Genomic DNA, 15,053 nt, shown 5'->3' with positions numbered 1-15,053 from the left:
CATAATAATTCCATCAACGCAACCTATTTGTAAATATACTTTTGAAAACTTTTGGTTGCCAGTGTATGGACATCAGCCAACGCTGGTAACACTGCCAGAGTCGAGAAGAACAAGATAATTGACGTGTCACAGTTTCGACAATTGGTTGGTGTTTTTTGTAAAATTAATTGTTGGCAATATATTATGTGTTAATTATAGCATATCAATAAAATGGGCTTGTTCTGACACACACTTCTTGATATTTTGATACAGGCGAGTGCCCGAACCAACCGAAAAAGGGCGCTTGAAGGATAAGCCGACACGTAGAAGAGCAAACAATTTGAGACACCTACAGGCAGAACAGAAAAAGTGCCAGCATGCTGACCAACTTCGAGTCGAAGTCGGCGAGGGTGAAGGGCCTGTCCTTCCACCCCAAGCGCCCCTGGATCCTGGTCAGCTTGCACAGCGGCGTCATCCAGCTGTGGGACTACCGGATGCACACGCTCCTTGAGAAATTCGACGAGCACGACGGACCGGTGAGAGGCGTGGCCTTCCATCAGCAGATGCCGCTTTTCGTCTCCGGCGGTGACGACTACAAGATTAAGGTGTGGAACTACAAGCAACGCCGCTGCATCTTCACCCTTCTGGCCCATTTGGACTATGTGCGCACGGTGGCTTTCCACCACGAATACCCGTGGATTCTGAGCGCCTCCGATGATCAGACCATCCGCATTTGGAACTGGCAGTCGCGCAACTGCATCTGCGTGTTGACTGGCCACAATCACTACGTGATGTGCGCTCAGTTCCATCCCACGGAGGATCAGATCGTCTCTGCTTCACTCGATCAGACTGTCCGCGTGTGGGACATTTCTGGTCTGCGTAAAAAGAACGTGGCTCCCGGTCCCGGAGGGCTTGATGACCACCTGAAGGGTCATCCGGGTGCCACTGATCTGTTTGGCCAGGCAGATGCCGTGGTCAAGCACGTGCTCGAGGGCCACGACCGTGGCGTCAACTGGGCCAGTTTCCATCCCACTCTGCCGCTGATTGTATCCGGTGCCGATGATCGCCTGGTGAAGCTGTGGCGCATGAACGAGTACAAGGCCTGGGAGGTAGACACCTGTCGCGGTCACTACAACAACGTGTCCAGCGTGTTGTTCCATCCAAGACAGGACCTGATTCTTTCCAACGGTGAGGATCGCAGTATTCGCGTCTGGGACATGACCAAGCGCCAGTGCCTCTTTACATTCCGGCGGGACAACGAGCGCTTCTGGATACTCACAGCGCATCCTACATTGAATCTGTTTGCAGCTGGCCACGATGGAGGTTAGTTGATGACTTTTATGATCCATTAAAAACTTTAATGATCCATTTTCTTTTAGGTATGGTGGTCTTTAAACTGGAGCGAGAGCGTCCTGCCTATGCTGTCCACGGCAACATTCTCTACTACGTAAAGGAGCGTTTCCTGCGCAAACTGGACTTTACCACCACCAAGGACACCGTGGTGATGCAGCTTCGGCCAGGCAAGTCGCCGGTGTACAGCATGTCGTATAACCCAGCTCTGAACGCCGTGCTCATCTGCACGCGCACCAACAACCTGGAGAACAGCACCTACGATCTTTGCCAGATACCCAAGGACACCGAGAGCCAGAGCGAGTCGGACAGCAAGCGAAGCTCTGGAATCACGGCCATCTGGGTGGCCCGCAATCGGTTTGCAGTGCTAGATCGCAACCAGCAGTTGGTGATCAAGAATTTCAAGAACGAAGTGACCAAGAAGTTGCCCACTTTCTGCGAAGAGATCTTCTATGCCGGCACGGGAATGCTGCTCATCCGGGACCCTGAGTTTGTCACACTGTACGAGGTTCAGCGGCTTGTCTCCGTTGGAAGCATTAAACTGGCCAAGTGCCGATACGTGGTGTGGTCTCCGGATATGTCCTTGGTCGCTCTGCTTTGCAAGCACTCGGTGACAATCTGTGACCGAAGACTTCAGTACTTGTGCACCGTGCAGGAGAACTGCCGCGTGAAGTCTGGCGCCTGGGACGAGTCTGGAGTGTTTATCTACACCACTAGCAACCACATTAAGTACGCCATTACAAACGGAGACCATGGCATTATCCGTACGCTGGACCTTCCCATTTATCTGACACGCGTCAAGGGCAACCAAGTGTTCTGCTTGGACCGGGAGTGCCGCACCCGCGTGCTCCACATCGATCCTACGGAGTACAAGTTTAAGCTTGCCCTGATCCAACGCAAGTACGACGAAGTACTGCACATGGTGAGAAATGCCCGCCTAGTGGGACAGAGCATCATCGCCTACCTTCAGCAGAAGGGTTATCCGGAGGTGGCCCTGCATTTTGTCAAGGACGAAAAAACCCGATTTGGACTCGCCCTGGAATGCGGTAACATCGAAATCGCGCTCGAAGCAGCCAAGGCTCTCGATGACAAGGATTGCTGGGATCGCCTGGGACAGAGTGCGTTGCTCCAAGGAAACCACCAGGTGGTAGAGATGTGCTACCAGCGGACCAAGAACTTTGACAAGCTTAGTTTCCTCTACCTAATCACCGGCAACTTGGAGAAGCTCAAGAAGATGAATAAGATTGCCGAGATCCGCAAGGATGTTTCCGCACAGTACCAGGGTGCTCTCCTTCTCGGTGACGTCAAGGAGCGGGTAAACATCCTTAAGAACTGCGGACAACTGTCGTTAGCTTATCTCACAGCCGCTACTCATGGATTCGATGAGCTCACTGAGTCCCTGGGTGATTCGATAACATCGCAGGGTCACAGCCTTCCCGAGGTGAATCCCAATGCCCAGTTGTTGCAGCCACCAGTGCCCATCCAGCAGCTTGAAACCAATTGGCCGTTGCTGTCCGTGTCCAAGGGCTTCTTTGAAGGCGCCATGGTCACCAGGGCTGGCACCAGTGCCACTGCCCGACAGGCGCTGAACATCAACGCCGACGCTGCAGTGTTGGACGAGCACAATGGCGGTGGAGATGGCTGGGGAGCGGATGCCGATTTGGGACTAGACGAGGACGGAGATGACGAGATGCATGATGCGCTAAGTAACGATGGCGATGGCGCTGCAGGTGGAGAGGAAGGAGCCGGCTGGGATGTGGGCGATGACGACCTGGTTGTGCCCGAGGAACTGGCCTCGAAGATAAAGGCCTCCGCCCTTGACAGCAACTACTATGCTGCTCCCAACAAGGGCTTGTCTCCTGCCCAACAATGGGCAAACAACTCTCCTCTGGTGCTGGACCATGTCAAGGCTGGATCATTCGAAACCGCCTTCCGTTTACTGCACGATCAGCTGGGAGTGGTCAATTTCAAGCCATTCAAGACACTCTTCCTGCAGAACTACGCCTGCTCTCGAACCAGCTACACGGGCAACCCGAATCTGCAATCCCTTAATGGTTACCCACTTCGCAACTTCTCCGAAACAAACATCAAGCTCCAGCGTCCAGCAGTTGGCATCAAACTTAACGATTTGGTGGCACGCCTGCAAGCTGGCTACCAACTAACAACTTCTGGAAAGTTCTCCGAGGCAGTAGAGAAGTTCCATTCCATCTTGATCAGCATTCCACTGCTGGTAGTGGACACAAAGCTAGATGCCGCGGAGGCCCAGCAACTTTTAAGGATCTGTGCAGAGTATATTGTTGGCCTGAAGATGGAGACTGTGCGCAAGGGCATGCCGAAGTCAACGCTTGAGGAGCAAAAACGTTTGTGCGAGATGGCCGCCTACTTCACCCACTGCAAGCTGCAGCCCGTGCACCAAATCCTCACCCTGCGTACCGCCCTCAACATGTTCTTTAAGCTGAAGAACTACAAGACGGCAGCCTCAATTGCCCGCCGTCTTCTGGAACTGGCGCCACGTCCGGACGTTGCCCAGCAAGTGCGCAAGATCCTGCAGGCCTGCGAGGTTAATCCTGTGGACGAACACCAGCTGCAGTACGAAGAGTTTAATCCGTTCACAATCTGCGGCATCAGCTGGAAGCCACTGTATAGAGGTAAACCCGAAGTGACCTGTCCCTTCTGCTCCTCCTCGTTCGATCCACAGTTCAAGGGCAATCTCTGCACAGTTTGCGAAGTGAGCCAGATCGGCAAGGATAGCATTGGCCTGCGCATTTCAAACCTGCAATTCCGCTAGGACGGACAAGCTTGTCGCTTTTAATATATATGTTTCCACGCCAAGCGAGACCCCTTAGTTTAGTTTTACACGATCCTTGCTTATTATGTATGAAGTTCAGTATCTGTATAATATAATGCTATAAAATCAAACCAAGCGACTTGTTTTCTTTGATTCGTATCTTTCTCGATACCTAGACGCGGTGGGCAATTCCCAGTGAAGAGTCTTAATCACGCTAAAAGCGGAAACTCCAAAATCAGCAATGCGATATCGATTAGTAATTATGTATTTTAGTTAAAGATACGACACTAATTCCACACTAAGTTGTAAGTATAATACCATAAAAGCATACGTAAAGTAAGCATTACATCTAACACTAATCTAGGAGCATAATTATTCGAGCGTGTCTAACGTAATCGTATTGAAATCTCGCAAGTGAAAGCCCATTTAAGGGGTTTGGAGCATTCTCAGTTGTCCATGAAATATTGAGTATTCGCGAATTGAGTCTCTAACTGCTGGTGATGCGTCTGCTGCTGCTGGAGCGGTAGCTGCGGATGGGACGGCCCTGGAGCCGTCCACAGGTCCAACTAACGACGCCACATGCTGGCGCCGACGCCAATGCCTCCGGAAGCAACGCCCCTCCGCACCGCCTCCATCTCGTCCTGTCGGTTGTCACGATAGGCGCGCTTGGTGTCCTCGAACTCGCGCAGTCGTTGGTTGTAGCGATCAATCTGATCCCGCAGAATGGCGTCCTCATGCATCGCCCTCCGCTCGTCATACTCCAGGCAGCCCACACCGTCCAGTCGTTCCAAGTCTATCCAACCACGGAACCGGACACACACGCCGTTCATGATAAAGTAGGACTTAATGTGCACCTTGCCGTGCTCCTTGTCAAAGTCGCACTCCTTGTCGTGCAGGTACGGGTTCTGGTTGGCGTTGAATACCAGCTGCAGATTGGTGCCCGATGCCACGAAGCTGGCCTCCGTGTGTCCCTCGCGACATCCGTTCATGAAGCGCACCTGCCGCTCCTCGATGCTTCGCTCCCGGTAGCCCGTGTAGCGAACCTCGCTCTCTCGACTGAGCCTGCGGAAAAGCTCGTCGCTCTCGAACTTGGACTTCTGGTCCGGGACCACGCGAGGCATCTTGAAGATGAAGCGCGGCTTGGGCTGTTCGTATAATCCGATGGTGTCGTAGGGAATCATGTTGGCAAGGGCCGCCTCGTTCATCATTTTAACGTATTAAACGCGATTCGTCCGCTGGATGGAACGCTGAATGGGGTATGTTTCTGTGGGTCCTTCTGCAGACCTCTGCGTGCAAGCAATTGGAACTGGGTGCCCTGAATGGGTTTCTTTCAGTCGCTCCTTCGACGAGCCTTCTACGTATACGCAATAAGCGTTTGTATCTCAGCACTCTGAATGCTAATTGTTTGAATTTCTCGCCTCCGTCGCAAAAAACAACGCACAATACAACAAAAAGGTTGGTTTTGCGGTTTTGATATACCAACTGACGCGGCGTTGCCACTGGAAAAAGTGGAGTCAAACGAGCGTTCTCTTATTGGTGGTCTGGCAGCACTATTGCATTTGTAACTCCGTGGGATCGGTGCACGGTCACACTGGCTGCGTGTTTACAAAATATATAGAATTTACATAGATCGCACCAACAGGTGATATATATCATCATTCCTGAGCGACATGAGTGACAACCCCGCCACGGAGAACGAGAAGCGACCGCAATTCGGAACCCGCCTGCTCACGGATGCTGACGACGTCTTCAAGCACAATGCTTGGTAAATATGGGCGGCAAATCCTGCGAAGATTGGCCAGCAAAAGCTGGGAGCACACTCGCCAGCGTAAAAAACCGGCGGGAGCGGGAAGCCGTGTGCTTACCGATGCGCGAGAGGTGTTCGAGTTTAACGCCTGGTACTTATCTGCAGTTCAGTACTCATGAAAATCCATCTAAATCTGGATTTACAGGGACCACGTGCAATGGGATGAGGAGCAGGAACTGGCCGCGCAGGCGGCTGTAGCCAAGAACTCAACCTCCAAGATGGAAGCGGAGCAGAAGGAGCGATTCCAGACAGACGCCCCCAAGTTTTGGGACTCCTTCTACGGCATTCACGACAACCGCTTCTTCAAGGATCGCCATTGGCTGTTCACAGAGTTCCCCGAACTAGCTCCTCTGGCGGCAGATCCGGTGGAACAGCAACCTCGCAGCATTTTCGAACTGGGCTGTGGTGTCGGAAATACCATTCTACCCCTCCTACAGTACAGCGCTGAACCGCAGCTGAAGGTTTTCGGATGCGACTTCTCCGCCCGGGCCATTGAAATCCTGCGAAGCCAACCCCAGTTCGACGAGAAGCGCTGCGAAGTGTTTGTCATGGATGCCACGCTGGATAATTGGCAGGTGCCCTTTGAGGAAAACTCACAGGACATCATTGTAATGATTTTTGTGCTGTCAGCAATTGAGCCAAAGAAAATGCAGCGGGTATTGGACAATTGCTACCGCTACCTGCGACCCGGGGGTATGCTCCTCTTCCGAGACTACGGACGATACGACCTGGCACAGCTGCGCTTTAAAAGTGGCAAGTGTATGGAGGACAACTTCTACGTGCGGGGCGATGGTACCATGGTGTACTTCTTCACGGAGGACGAACTGCGGGGTATGATGACTCAAGCGGGGCTGCAGGAGGAGCAGCTAATTGTGGACCGGAGACTTCAAGTTAATCGCGGTCGCGGCTTGAAGATGTACCGCGTGTGGATTCAGACAAAGTTCAGGAAGCCGCTTTAGTTCAATTAAGACAAGTTCTGTGCATTTAAACCCTTGCTTAATTCAATTGATAGAAATATATTATCTAAGAAAATACAAAGTTCAAAACGCATATATAATTTAACTATAACTTTGACTGTTACTTTTCCTTGATGGAAAGCCTGGCTTTTTAAATTTCCCACCCCTTGGCAATCGCTAAGGAAAAGCTTCTCGCTGGAACAACATTCGCTGCTGACCATCCAGGCAGCTTTTTCCCCAAATACACATAACAGTTAGGAAAGCTGTAAGTTTTCGCAGTTGGCCAAAAACGTCGTAAGTGAAAATTTTCCTTGTGCTGCGTAAAAAAATTCCAATAATATTATTTAAGCCTAGTTTTGGTAAACTGAAGCTGCCCGAGCAAAAGTAAAGTGATTATGATTAAAGAGTGCAGAAACTGATTGATTAGGAAAACGAAAACCAAACGAAAAGTCAACCAATGTCAGCGAAAACCTTTGTCGTGTAGAATTTCATTGATTTTTCTTACTGAGCCTACGCTGGCCAGTTGGGCACTTGAAATTATTTTTAAAACGTTTTGCACTTTGAAGACACCTTAAAGTGCCCCTGGGGGTATGCAACGGAAATGAGGAAGGACATGCCTCATGGCTGGGCGTGTTGCTGCCATCCAAATAGTCCTCTTACGTCCCAATTAGAGTCCTATAGCAGCCCATTTCAAGCATTAACTGATGTACTAAAAATAGTTGCAACTATTTTCGCACTCTATTCAGCAGCAGTTCCAGCGCTGAGCCAGAAAATTCCTGCGAAAGGCTGTCGTGGCAAGTGTTACCCGCACACATACACATCATCCAGATCCAGCCAATCCCCCCGTGGAGTGGAGTGAATTTTCATTGACGACTGGGGGCGAAAAAGCTCTGGCGGAAGAGCGAAAGTGAGAGAGAGGCGGCACTGAGAGCGCAACCCTCTAGAACAAAAACAACGAAACAGAGTTCAGCTGCACCACCACCCACCACCTACACCTACACCACCACCACCAACGCCACCACCGCCCACTGACCATCCCACATCCCGACCTGCGGCAGTGGAAGACAGTGAAAGAGGCCAAGTGCATAGTGCATAGTGCATAGAGTACCTTCATCCTAATCATCGCCAGACGAATTCGTTGAGGCCACCAGAGCACCACCAGCCAACCACAGAAGCAACCACACAGCCACCAGAGCCATGTAAGTGGATGGACGTTATTGATTTGTTTTCCGGCGGGGAATGGGGTTCCGGGGTTTCGATTCCCCGCCTCGCTTTTCGCCGTCACAGAGGGAATGCTGGTTTGATAGCCGCATTAAGTATACGCAGCATGGGTCGCCCATTTCATTTGTCATTTGTCCAAGTGCTCGTGCACGTACCCGTAAAATCCGTAAAAGGAACACGGGCCAGCTGCAGCTGCCATTTCGGTTCACTAGGCATGATTCACTTGGCGATGACGTTGCCGCATCACATGGCCAAGTCTCTCACACCGCAAAATCAATAAAAACACGTTTCGCACCAGTGAGTCAGGACATGCAAACCAAGTTGCACCTATTTGTTGGTCCTTTGGACCCAAACATAAGATATGTGTCAGGATCAAAAGCAAAGCTGATGTTATACACACATTCCAGTAGTTATTAATGCTACTTGATGACATATAAAATGGGGAAAACTGAGATATCTAAAAATATTCCCCCATATTCGTACAAAAAACCAAATGTCGTCAGTGGAAGGGGTCGGGGTAAGATATTGATTTGTTTTTCTTTGTCGTGGGAAATGGAAATACGGTTCGATGAAAACAATTGCCAACAACAATAGCCACCAAACCTATGACTATAGATATATTTGTGTCACTAAAATTATGTATCATTACACCAAAAATTCAAAATATCACTTAGAAACCATACAAACTAGTCCAACGTGACTAGCTTCACTTATTATGATCATGCAATTATTATTTAAAATTAACTATTTCCCTTCCTTTGGCCCCGCAGAGCCCAGAAGACGAGGTAAAGGTCAAAGTTTTTGGGGGTCTGCGATGGGCAAGAAAGACAAGAACAAGGAACCGTAAGTGCGTCCCCAGATTACAGGGTAGCTGGCTAGAACTATACTCCAGCACTGTCTGTAGCCCACACGTATCTTGGAGATGTTTCGATTAAAGCTAGCAACTATAGTCGTTCGTACCCACCCACACCCACTCTTTGTGTAATCTAAGTACTGTATTTAATTCGAGAGTCCCCGTTGGGAGTTGATTAGTCTTGGCCCGAGCTATTTTTGTTTCCGCTTCCGATGACTAATGATGACCTCCTCCGTAGGGCGGACGCTGCACCAGCTGGCGATGCACCACCAAACGCCGGAGCCCCGGTCGGAGAGGGCGGCGATGGCGAGATTGTGGGCGGACCACACAATCCGCAGCAGATTGCGGCACAGAAGCGTCTGCAGCAGACGCAGGCGCAGGTCGATGAGGTGAGTTTCGGGATCGCATGTAAATGAGAGCTATAACCACTGCAACTCTGCCCCCTGACCAGGTCGTGGACATCATGCGCACGAACGTGGAGAAGGTGCTGGAGCGCGACAGCAAGCTGTCGGAGCTGGACGACCGTGCCGATGCCTTGCAGCAGGGCGCCTCGCAGTTCGAGCAGCAGGCGGGCAAGCTCAAGAGAAAATTCTGGCTCCAGAACTTGAAGGTAAGTCCAACGATAGCATACATATATCTTGTGAGACCGAACTGCAATCTTACTTTCCTCTGCACAGATGATGATCATCATGGGCGTGATTGGTCTGGTTGTCGTGGGCATTATTGCAAGTAAGTTGACAGATCCTAGGCGAACTTCGTGCACTCATTTCTGGGAAACACACATCCCCTAGAGATACTGACCCTGACCCACACCACACCACTCGACTCACGCACACACAGAACCGAAAATACTTTCAAGATTACCACCCAGTTATCCAGTTACCCAGTTGTGTTTGTCTTTTGAGTTCGCCTTTATTTAGCGCTGATTTTGTTGGCCCGAAACGCTTTCGTTTATCTACACACCGAATCTAAATTGCGTTCTTAATTCCGCCACTTTTTTTCTCTAGGTAACTTTATGTAGATTGCTAACTATCTAATCCGTAAGAAACTAGTTCTTAGCCGCAATGCAATGCAAATCGAAACCAAATCAAAAGCCAATCAATCAACCCAATAAGAACCAATCGAAATCGAAATCAGAATCGAAACCGAAACCGAAATCAAGTTCAGACTCATTCACAACTGCTATGAGTAGAGCTGCGAACTCACAGTCCAACTGACCGTTCGCTCAACCGATTCGACCTAGATGCCTTGCGAAATTCCCATAACTATAGATCGATCGATCATATCATGTCATGCGCTTCAGCCACCACTAGAACAATAACTAAATGCTAAATGGCATATATGTATTGTATTGTACCATGTATGCCCAAGCCCAACATCATACGAGCATCTGGTTCCATACGAGCATACGCACAGGTTCGGTAAAGATTTCATTTGATGCCCACTGAAAGTCGTGTCCTGTGTTGTTTCGTTCCGTTGCCTAACCAGTAATCAAGTTGCGATCACTCCGAGTATCGGATCCGCCATCTCTGTCCATGTGGGTGGCGGTTGAAGGTCTGGATGCCAATGGATGGATCTAGGCCAGATGCCGACCTCCACCTGGCGGAGGTGGACCGATACTCGACGGTACCCGTTAGCCTTATCCGTAGGACCTTAAGTTCTAGCTAGCTAGTTCTAACTCCCGTAAGCCGTAATCGTAAAGTTTGTGGTTTGTTCACTGTTTCGTTAACCGTATCCGTACCCGTATCCGTATCCGTATCCGTTTTTCGTTTGTTTCGTTCTGATATTGGCAGCAGCACCACAGCCACAGACACACGACTGTGCCATGTCCTGTGTAAAATACAAAACTCGAACCCACTTCCCCAGTAAACGTAGTCCCTCCTCGAAACTCGTTACTCGATACTAAGTCTCCACTCAAACGCAACGGCCTTCGGATCGCAAATGCCAGCCTTTCTTGTGCCACTGAACCACAGCAAAAGCATAAAGTACTGCCATTCTACTTGATTTACCTATGTTTCTTAAATGTTTTCACTTTGATTTGACACACTCTCAACACTGAACCATATTTTTGAACAATTACAGAGAAAGACGAAGAATAAATACACTGAAAGCTTTAGCTTTGTACAATTTTGTTAACCATAAGCAAACCAATTTACCCAATATAACACTTTCTGTGTGAGGTAAACAGCGAGAGCAATCTTTTATTTATTACTCATACGCCACGTTTATCGCTAGGTGCACCCGTTGATAAGTCCTTTGTTTTACATCACTCGAAACTGTATCTATATGGGTTTATACTTTTCTGTAACCAACTTTATCTGCTCGCTTTGAAACAAATCGATTTGAATTGAACAACAACATGAACTCACCGAACAATTTCTCGTAGAACCGTACATGTCGGATGATAATGCTGCTCCGCAGCCTCCTGCCTTGCAGCAGCAGGTGGCTCCGGCATCGGCAACTGCACCTGATTCAGCACCACCACCACCACCACAACTACTACAACAACAAGAACAACAACTACAACCACACCACCATACACAAAATCTAAAATCTGAACCACCGACACTCGAGAAACCATTGGCCGAGAAATTGACCGACCAACCACAGAGTCCGTCGGATGAAGTGGCGACTGGACAATAGAACGCTCACGATCTCTCTTGAAAACCAACATTCAACCAACCAACCAACCAACCAACAAACCAACCAAACTAATCAGCCACCGATTAACCACCAAGACGCATCCGTAGAACCATAGTCAAAATTAATCAAAATCGAAAAGAAAACATTTCACACTTTCTTTGTACCATTGACCAAATCGATCTAATCCGATACACTGTAAGCAAACGAAAAAAAAACGACAACATATCAATGCAAATAATCATACCCAGTAATTTGACACCTGCGCTTCTTCTTACTTCCGTTTCCGTTCGTGACCCCACTTCCGTTTCCGCTGTTCCCCTTGTTTTATTTGATTTCTGGCTGGCTGTAAACGGTGCCGCATCGTTTACCGTCAGCTTTAGCCGCATGTTTGTGAGTTAATCGATGTCTTTGTGTGATTAGTGCCTTTTTATTTGTGGTTGTTTGATTTCCCGATTAAATGTTGTATGTGTTTTGGAATTGGCCTAAGTTTAATGCACCAACAGCGAGAGGACTTCTCTTCGGGAGGTTTGAGGGAAGACAGCTTCCTGTGACTGCCTAAATGTACATAAATATAAATATATATATATATATACCTGTTCGATGCAGTTGTCCCTGCTGTCCGCCCCCTCCCACCGTCCACATCCCATGTCCACTTGCTATATGTCCACTTCCGTCATGAGTGAGCTTTTAAGCATTGAAGTGTAATATTTTTGGCGTATACTCGTGTATCGATGTCTGAGATTGGCTAAAGAGCCCTGAAGAACCATCCCATGTCTTGCCCTACTAATTCTTGCACTACTCCGAAACAGATAAACTTGGCCTCATAGGCGGGGAGCAGCCACCACAGTACCAGTACCCCCCACAGTACATGCAGCCACCGCCGCCGCCTCCGCAGCAGCCAGCCGGAGGACAGTCATCGCTGGTGGATGGGGCCGGAGCAGGAGCAGGAGTAGGAGACGGAGCAGGAGGATCGGCAGGAGCTGGCGACCATGGCGGCGTGTAAGCGATCTCGCTGCAAGGACGAACGTTTCTCGATTAGTGGGCTCCAGCAGCGGGCGAAAGCAAAGCAGAGAAGACAAAAAGAAACAAAGAAGACAAAAGAACAAAAAACCAAGAAAGGAAAACTCAGTTAAACTAGAAAATCTCGAGAATTGCAATGAACTCAATAATAATTTCCACTTAGACGATGTGCACGAGTTGGTGTGAGAGGTTTTAAGTAACTTACGTCATAATATTAATACTAAATCTAATGAAGACGCTCCGGACAAATTGAAGTTGTTGCTAATTTGTTTATGGTTACATTATTTCATGCATAAAACGGTATATATAATTATAAATATAAATACAAATACAAATACCAAAATATATGGAACTTGAATATTACGAGTGACTCCAACCACGTACTACCCTATACGGAACTTGCATCTCTGCGCTGCACTGGCAACAAGGAGCGCCAGTGGAAGCAGGAGGACAGGCGGTCGCTTTCCGATGTTCGCAGCTCTTTGAACTCAGTTTCCTTAGCAAAAATCGACTAGACAAAACTAACAGAATCATAACTATTTCGGAACAGACGCAAAACCAATGAAATCTAAGCTTTGTTCCTAAGTAAAGTTACGCAAATATGATATTCGAAATGTATAATCCAAAAAGATGTTTGAATCGACGGGCCGCATAAGAAAACGCAGTTAAATGTATTCAAGGAACTTTACTTATACAAACACAGCAAGTGTAGTCTGTAGGCTGAAAAACAAACAAGAGGCCAGCAGTGAAAGCTAATAAACCTAAAGTCTAGTGAAAATATACAAGCGATTCATTTGCTGCGTTCTGTTTACGTGCAATCATTACTGTTGTGTTTGAGAATAGCTCGAATGGTTCGATTGAAAGCGGAATCCAGACAGTTCAACGATTAAATTAAGCGCTAGACACACAATACGTTGGTTATCCAAAGGATTTAGTTAGCTCGACGAGGCATGTATGTTTGTATATTTCAGTGTTACGAGTAATAGACGAGGCGGTACTTAGAGCATATATATGTACGTGTATGTAACGATATGATATCTAGATCTCACACACTCCACACTCCACCCGAACCCATTAACCCCATCATAACCGATAACCGATCAGGATCAGATTCAGAATCAGAATCAGAGAGCCACAGCTCTCAGCACATATTGTACTCAACTTGTTCTGAAGATGCAGCCTATACTACGATTAATGTATTAACTAATTGATTCTACAAGCGCCTGCCCAAAGTGCTTTGCCTACCAACCCATTGGGGCACGAACAAAATCGAAATTAATTAGAGAAAAACCAAAGATTAAAGGGGAAAACGAAATCCAAATCCGAATGCAGGTATTTTTAGCAATATTCGTAGCGTGTACAATATGTCGCCCTTAAAGCTTATTAGAATCAATCTCGTTCAATGTCCATCTCAACTCACCCAGGCACTTCACATGCATATAACCATTAACAGATATAAATCAATATATGTATGTAATAACCAATGACAAATGTTTAGAAGAGTTTCGATTTTTGTTTGGATTTTAAGAAGACCCAAAAAACAAAACAATTGTATACACAGAAACACCCATGAAGCCCCTGAGTACGGAGCGCCCACTGGAGTTGCCGGCATCGCGTTGCGATTTCCCGGAGTCCTTTGGGCGGCGGAGCAAGTAATTCCCGTCTAGCAAGACGGACACACAAAACAAAGAAAAACTCTATAAGAATCCCCGAAAGCAACAGACGGCTAATGAGAGTATATATATATGAACCGTATATAAACAATAATATTACTAATTAATTTAATGATTAATTGCACCCCGAAAATACATAATTATTTAAATAAATAAATAAAAACAAAAGCATTGGGTTTTTCTAATGGTGGGGAAACATATTGTTTATAGTAGAGAATAAAACAGCTATATCAATAAGTGGTTTGCATCTTAAAAGAAAATCTGTGTAAATTTCTTTGTTTCGAAGATTAATTGACATATTCTTCAAGCTTGAGAACCTAGTTAACATCCCAATTAGACGACAAAATAGGAGCACACAAAAAGTGTAGCATACTATCCAGCGCACGGCTGGCCAAACTGCGCACTTGACTCTTGGGAGTGGGATGCATACATAAATAGCAATTGGGGCGAGACAGCGTGCAAACAGGGTAATGAAAATAGAAACCCGTCTGCAGTGGGGAGCCTATGTTTAAGTCAGACAAGTGGGGGAGCACAAGGCACTTGTTTACCACACACTTGCCACACCTGATTAAAATCTATTGACAATGCAGGCGACGCGAAATTGGAGCAGCGCTAACAAGGGAACAGGCCCACAAAGGAATCGCTGGATAAGGACCAAAGCAGCCCGGTAACCAGCACTTAATGAAACCCAATTACCAAAGGTGTCCGCCCGGCAAATCCTGGCGGCGGATGGCAAACAATAACAGCTGCTGCCGCAGCACCT

General features: G+C 47.8%; 4 protein-coding genes across 8 annotated transcripts; 3 read left to right on the top strand and 1 right to left on the bottom strand.

Annotated features, from left to right (window-relative positions):
* The first annotated feature begins 99 nt into the window (after positions 1 to 99).
* LOC122618357 (coatomer subunit alpha) lies at positions 100 to 4,248 on the top strand. Of its 2 annotated transcripts, XM_043794750.1 has the most exons (3): positions 100 to 144; positions 253 to 1,302; positions 1,359 to 4,248. In XM_043794750.1, exons 2-3 carry the CDS (start codon positions 357 to 359, stop codon positions 4,115 to 4,117), a joined length of 3,705 nt encoding a protein of 1,234 aa, XP_043650685.1. In that variant the 5' UTR covers positions 100 to 144; positions 253 to 356; the 3' UTR covers positions 4,118 to 4,248. The 2 variants fall into 2 exon arrangements, with proteins under 2 accessions (XP_043650685.1, XP_043650686.1); XM_043794751.1 differs by lacking the exon at positions 100 to 144 and having other exon boundaries at positions 178 to 1,302.
* Positions 4,249 to 4,366: 118 nt separating this feature from the next.
* LOC122618359 (protein big brother) lies at positions 4,367 to 5,606 on the bottom strand. The gene has a single exon (XM_043794754.1). The coding sequence runs from the start codon at positions 5,323 to 5,325 to the stop codon at positions 4,684 to 4,686; it is 642 nt and encodes a 213-aa protein (XP_043650689.1). The 5' UTR covers positions 5,326 to 5,606; the 3' UTR covers positions 4,367 to 4,683.
* An 83-nt stretch (positions 5,607 to 5,689) lies between these two features.
* LOC122618358 (methyltransferase-like protein) lies at positions 5,690 to 6,974 on the top strand. Of its 2 annotated transcripts, none has more exons than XM_043794753.1 (2): positions 5,690 to 5,882; positions 6,070 to 6,974. In XM_043794753.1, exons 1-2 carry the CDS (start codon positions 5,788 to 5,790, stop codon positions 6,881 to 6,883), a joined length of 909 nt encoding a protein of 302 aa, XP_043650688.1. In that variant the 5' UTR covers positions 5,690 to 5,787; the 3' UTR covers positions 6,884 to 6,974. The 2 variants fall into 2 exon arrangements, with proteins under 2 accessions (XP_043650688.1, XP_043650687.1); XM_043794752.1 differs by having other exon boundaries at positions 5,720 to 6,015.
* Positions 6,975 to 7,147: 173 nt separating this feature from the next.
* Positions 7,148 to 14,420, top strand: LOC122618361 (vesicle-associated membrane protein 2). 3 transcript variants are annotated; one of them, XR_006326019.1, is made up of 7 exons: positions 7,148 to 7,174; positions 7,630 to 8,079; positions 9,193 to 9,343; positions 9,406 to 9,564; positions 9,632 to 9,683; positions 11,341 to 11,792; positions 12,407 to 12,534. XR_006326019.1 is itself a non-coding variant. In XM_043794755.1 (6 exons), coding segments are annotated over exons 2-6 (558 nt in total). In that variant the 5' UTR covers positions 7,197 to 7,264; positions 7,630 to 8,077; the 3' UTR covers positions 12,601 to 14,420. The 3 variants fall into 3 exon arrangements, 1 of the variants encoding a protein (XP_043650690.1); XR_006326018.1 differs by having other exon boundaries at positions 7,174 to 7,264; XM_043794755.1 differs by lacking the exons at positions 7,148 to 7,174; positions 11,341 to 11,792 and adding an exon at positions 7,197 to 7,264 and having other exon boundaries at positions 12,407 to 14,420.
* The last annotated feature ends 633 nt before the right edge of the window (positions 14,421 to 15,053 follow it).

This window comes from Drosophila teissieri, chromosome 3L (genome assembly GCF_016746235.2).
Source record: "Drosophila teissieri strain GT53w chromosome 3L, Prin_Dtei_1.1, whole genome shotgun sequence".
NCBI lineage: Eukaryota > Metazoa > Arthropoda > Insecta > Diptera > Drosophilidae > Drosophila > Drosophila teissieri.
This window is presented reverse-complemented; position numbering and strand designations above follow the sequence as displayed.

Coding starts and splice junctions, on each gene's coding strand:
- LOC122618357 (XM_043794750.1), top strand. CDS start 357: ATGCTGACCAACTTCGAGTCGAAGTCGGCGAGGGTGAAGGGCCTGTCC. Junction 1,303..1,358: donor TGCAGCTGGCCACGATGGAG/GTTAGTTGATGA, acceptor ATTTTCTTTTAG/GTATGGTGGTCTTTAAACTG.
- LOC122618361 (XM_043794755.1), top strand. Junction 9,344..9,405: donor CGCAGGCGCAGGTCGATGAG/GTGAGTTTCGGG, acceptor CCCCCTGACCAG/GTCGTGGACATCATGCGCAC. Junction 9,565..9,631: donor TCTGGCTCCAGAACTTGAAG/GTAAGTCCAACG, acceptor TCCTCTGCACAG/ATGATGATCATCATGGGCGT.
- LOC122618359 (XM_043794754.1), bottom strand. CDS start 5,325: ATGATGAACGAGGCGGCCCTTGCCAACATGATTCCCTACGACACCATC.
- LOC122618358 (XM_043794752.1), top strand. CDS start 5,852: ATGCTGACGACGTCTTCAAGCACAATGCTTGGTAAATATGGGCGGCAA. Junction 6,016..6,069: donor GTGTTCGAGTTTAACGCCTG/GTACTTATCTGC, acceptor CTGGATTTACAG/GGACCACGTGCAATGGGATG.